We start from the raw sequence: 3,529 nt of genomic DNA, 5'->3' as shown, positions 1-3,529 counted from the left end.
GCAAAGGTCCGGGCTCATCCCTGGCTGGTCTTCACCTCGCAGTGGCCCCCACACTCCTTGCACAGGAACCATGTAGACGCTCTACAGGTCATGGATGTCCAGATGGTGGAAGCAGGGCCCTGGCCCTCGGCCTGTGCAGTTGCTACACAGCTGCCCAACCCCGCACCGAGTCCCGTGCAGTGAGCGCCGCTTCCCCAAGAACCGCCTGCACAGGTCCGGTGTGATGGCGAAGCGGGTGCCCTTACTGGCCACAGTCTCCAGGGCCACAGGTGTTAAGACGCCATGGCTGGCAGGGGTCCTGGGGGCACTTGAACAGAGAGCAGACAGCGCTGTGGGTCACAGGGGTTAGGAGGTGTTGTCCCGCTCTGTGGTGTCCCAGACAATCTGAAAAGCAGCACCAACTGAGTTCTGTGCTCCAGGGCTGTGACTTCTATCCTCTGTCCCTCCCTCCACCGGGGGGGGGGGGGGGGGGGGACTGAATGTTCCAGGTTTACTAAGGCCCCCGTTCCGGGTCTGCCCCTTCCTGTGTTGTAAGTTCGGCCCAAGCAGGACACGCACCACCCTCTTTTGATCCCAGCTCTGAGCCCAGCAGTGGACAGGGTGGAGGGCTGTGCTTCCCCCAAGCACAGGGGTTGGTGATGGGAATCAGGGGCTTTAGTTGAACTAAGGAACTACTTCAGGAGAAGCCCAGAAGGTGGAAGTAGGTGCAGGAGTCATTGTTTTGGACCCAGGCCCATCCTCCACTGCAGAAAGGCAATGTCTGCTTTTTCTAAAATGCAGTGAAGTATTTGCACAGGGCAACTGCCTCTGAGGACACAGATCCCCTTCCTTCCTTAAGAGAAACCAACGCAGAGTTAAATAGGCCCTGTGATTGCCTTCAGTGAGGGACCCCCAAGTGGGAGGCAGCATTTATGAAGGTCTTTCGGGGACCAAGCTGGTGATGGCATGTGTATTTCATGGTTACATAATCCTGTTTGCTTAAAGCACCTACACTTTGTTTTGTCCTTGGTCACAGTTAACAGAGAGAGAGGTAAAACCTCACCCCGCGCTCACTGGTTAGAACCTGTGGCTGCCTTCATGCTACCACAGCAGAGCAGAGTACTCCCAAGAGACTGTGGCTGCAAAGCTGAAAACATTTACTCTCTAGCTATTTCTGGAATGATTTTCGGCTTCTCAGTCACATTGTCCCTTCCTTGGCCTAACTAAATGTCTATGTGATTTCTGAGCGGGTGCAGCTTACAAATGATCTGCAGGATGGATCTGTAGCAAGACCCATTATTCATCTGCTGATGATCAGTCATTACTCTCACCCACTCTCCTCTTTCTCCCTGTGTCACAGGAGAAATCACAGACTCAGACTTAGCAGCCAATTCAAACTGAATACTTCATAAAGGGGCTAATATATGAGGAAAAGGGCCCACATGCTAACCTGACTAGCTCAGGGTAGGTCTGCGTGGCAGCCTTGCCAACGCAGAAAGCGAAAGTAACCACAATGGTGTCTGAAATTAAAACTTTTAATTATTATTTATTAAAAAATATATATTTTAGTGATTTTTTTACAGAAAGGAAGGGAGAGGGATAGAGAGTTAGAAACATCAATGTTAAGAGAGAATCATTGATTGGCTGTCTCCTGCACTCCCACTCCTGGGGATGGAGCCTGCAACCTGGACATGTGACCTGACCAGGAATTGAAACAGTGACCTTCTGGTTCATAGGCTGAAGGTCAAATGCTGAACCACACAGGCTGGGCTGAAATTAAAACTTTTTAAACTAAAAAGCAGTTTATGGTAGGTAATCATGTTCTAGGCCAACACCTTCCCTGACAAAGGTCAATCTTCACCATAATGTGTCCTCTCTATTGTATTTTTGCATCTACAATAACATATCAATGGAATGTCAAAGTCATTTTCCTTTTTTTTTTTGGACCCCTCAAAGGTCAGGCACGGTTTGTGGAGGCCACAAATCCCCTCATTATAATTGAGTTACTTACTGACAGTTAACTCTCCTGCAGCCACCTCAGTAAAGGCAGTATGTGTCTATCACTTTACTTTTTATCCAATCCCAGTGGCCTCCTCCCCCTCCCCTCACCCCCACTTTGCTTTCTCCTGCCTCCCTAATCTATCGCCAATGGATTTCATGGAACCCACTTGTTAGGATGGAAAAAGGGCCTTTCTTTTTCTTTGCTGTAGCCTTCCACAATTTATGAGAAGCACCTGATAATTAAATCCCAAGGCTGTTAGCTCCTCTGGTTCAAACAGTCCCTCTGTTCAAACTTACAGACAAGATAAGTGACTTCCTCCCCGCTGGTTTACCACTCAGGATAAGACACCTGCCTAGGACTTCTGCCTGGACTATCTCCTGAGGAAATAACAGACATCCCCTTGCTGTCGGCTCCATTGCACCTAGCAACAGCAGCAGCCCCCAGATGCCCCTCCCGTCCCTGTCCCAGGCTTGAAAAGAGTTTTGTTGTTCTTTGCCCTTGCATTGGTTAGCAATGAACTGGGGCTTTCCCTCTGGGAAGTGAAATAAACTCTCTCTCTGTATCTATCTCTTCTCACAGTTGTGAATTCTTTCACAGCCCAAGTCACCTAGTCACGGGCCCAAGAACCCTATAGCACTTACGTCTCCTCTTTTGATTGTAATGTATGAAACAAGTGCAAAACCGCCATTCTCCAGAGCATTATCTCCCAAAAATTGTTTACAGGTTTGAACGTTTTTCACGTGAACAATACATATATTTGGATAGAAATGATGTGACCGTGTGCATGTCCTTTTGGTCAGTTCAGGACAGATAGCACAATGCGGCCCACGGAGGGCGCTGTGAGGGGAGCTCACCATTGTTCAACTTTTTTTTCAAAAAGAAACTGTCCGTGAGGCCCCTCAGCGTCTGAGGGCAAAAGGGCCAGGAACACAGGGGTCTCCGCTCCCTCTTCTGGGCTTTTGGGGGCTTCGGGTCCAGTCAGGTCGGTTCTCACCCACCCTGGGCAGCAGGCATTCAGGAGGATCTTGTCCCCGCTCCTGTGCGCACTCAGGTTCCTGGCGTGGATCCGGGACAGGACGGTGACGCCGATTTTCGTGACTCCGTAGGTCCTGTTGGGCCAGCCCTCCCTCTGGTACACCCCGTTTCGTGCATCTTCCACGAACTTGTTCATAAGCCCCACCAGCTCCTCCTCGCTGATGGTGTCGCTTCTGAACTTCTGCTGCAGCTCCGGGCTGCAGTTTTTCAGAGCTCTGAGACTCTCCATGCTGGACACATTCACCACTCTGCCTGAAATGCAAAGGAGGTTGTTATGTAGAAAGGCAGGCAGGAGCATACGGGCGCCAAATCTGCTGGAATTCTGGACCAGGAATTTCCATCTGAGAAATTTCCAGTGTGCCATGAGCACTGAGGAAGACTGCCTGTATGATGAAGGCCGGAGATAGCCTAGAAGCCTGTCATACCCAGCAAGTCTCAGAGGATATCAGAGAAATGTTTTTTTAAAAATAATATTTTTATTGATTTTAGAGAAGGAAGGGAGATAGATAAGAA

General features: G+C 49.6%; 1 protein-coding gene across 1 annotated transcript in view; it reads right to left on the bottom strand.

The window, feature by feature from the left end:
* Positions 1–2,700: 2,700 nt before the first annotated feature.
* Positions 2,701–3,529, bottom strand: part of LOC111822969 (carbonyl reductase [NADPH] 1-like) — a 3,841-nt gene continuing 3,012 nt past the window's right edge. Inside the window, exon 3 of the mRNA XM_006104187.3 lies at positions 2,701–3,268. Coding sequence (XP_006104249.1) covers positions 2,832–3,268 — 437 coding nt within the window. The 3' untranslated portion in view covers positions 2,701–2,831. The remainder of the gene's footprint in view (positions 3,269–3,529) is intronic.

The sequence above is a fragment of the Myotis lucifugus genome, unplaced genomic scaffold (assembly GCF_000147115.1).
Source record: "Myotis lucifugus unplaced genomic scaffold, Myoluc2.0 scaffold_552, whole genome shotgun sequence".
NCBI lineage: Eukaryota > Metazoa > Chordata > Mammalia > Chiroptera > Vespertilionidae > Myotis > Myotis lucifugus.
This window is presented reverse-complemented; position numbering and strand designations above follow the sequence as displayed.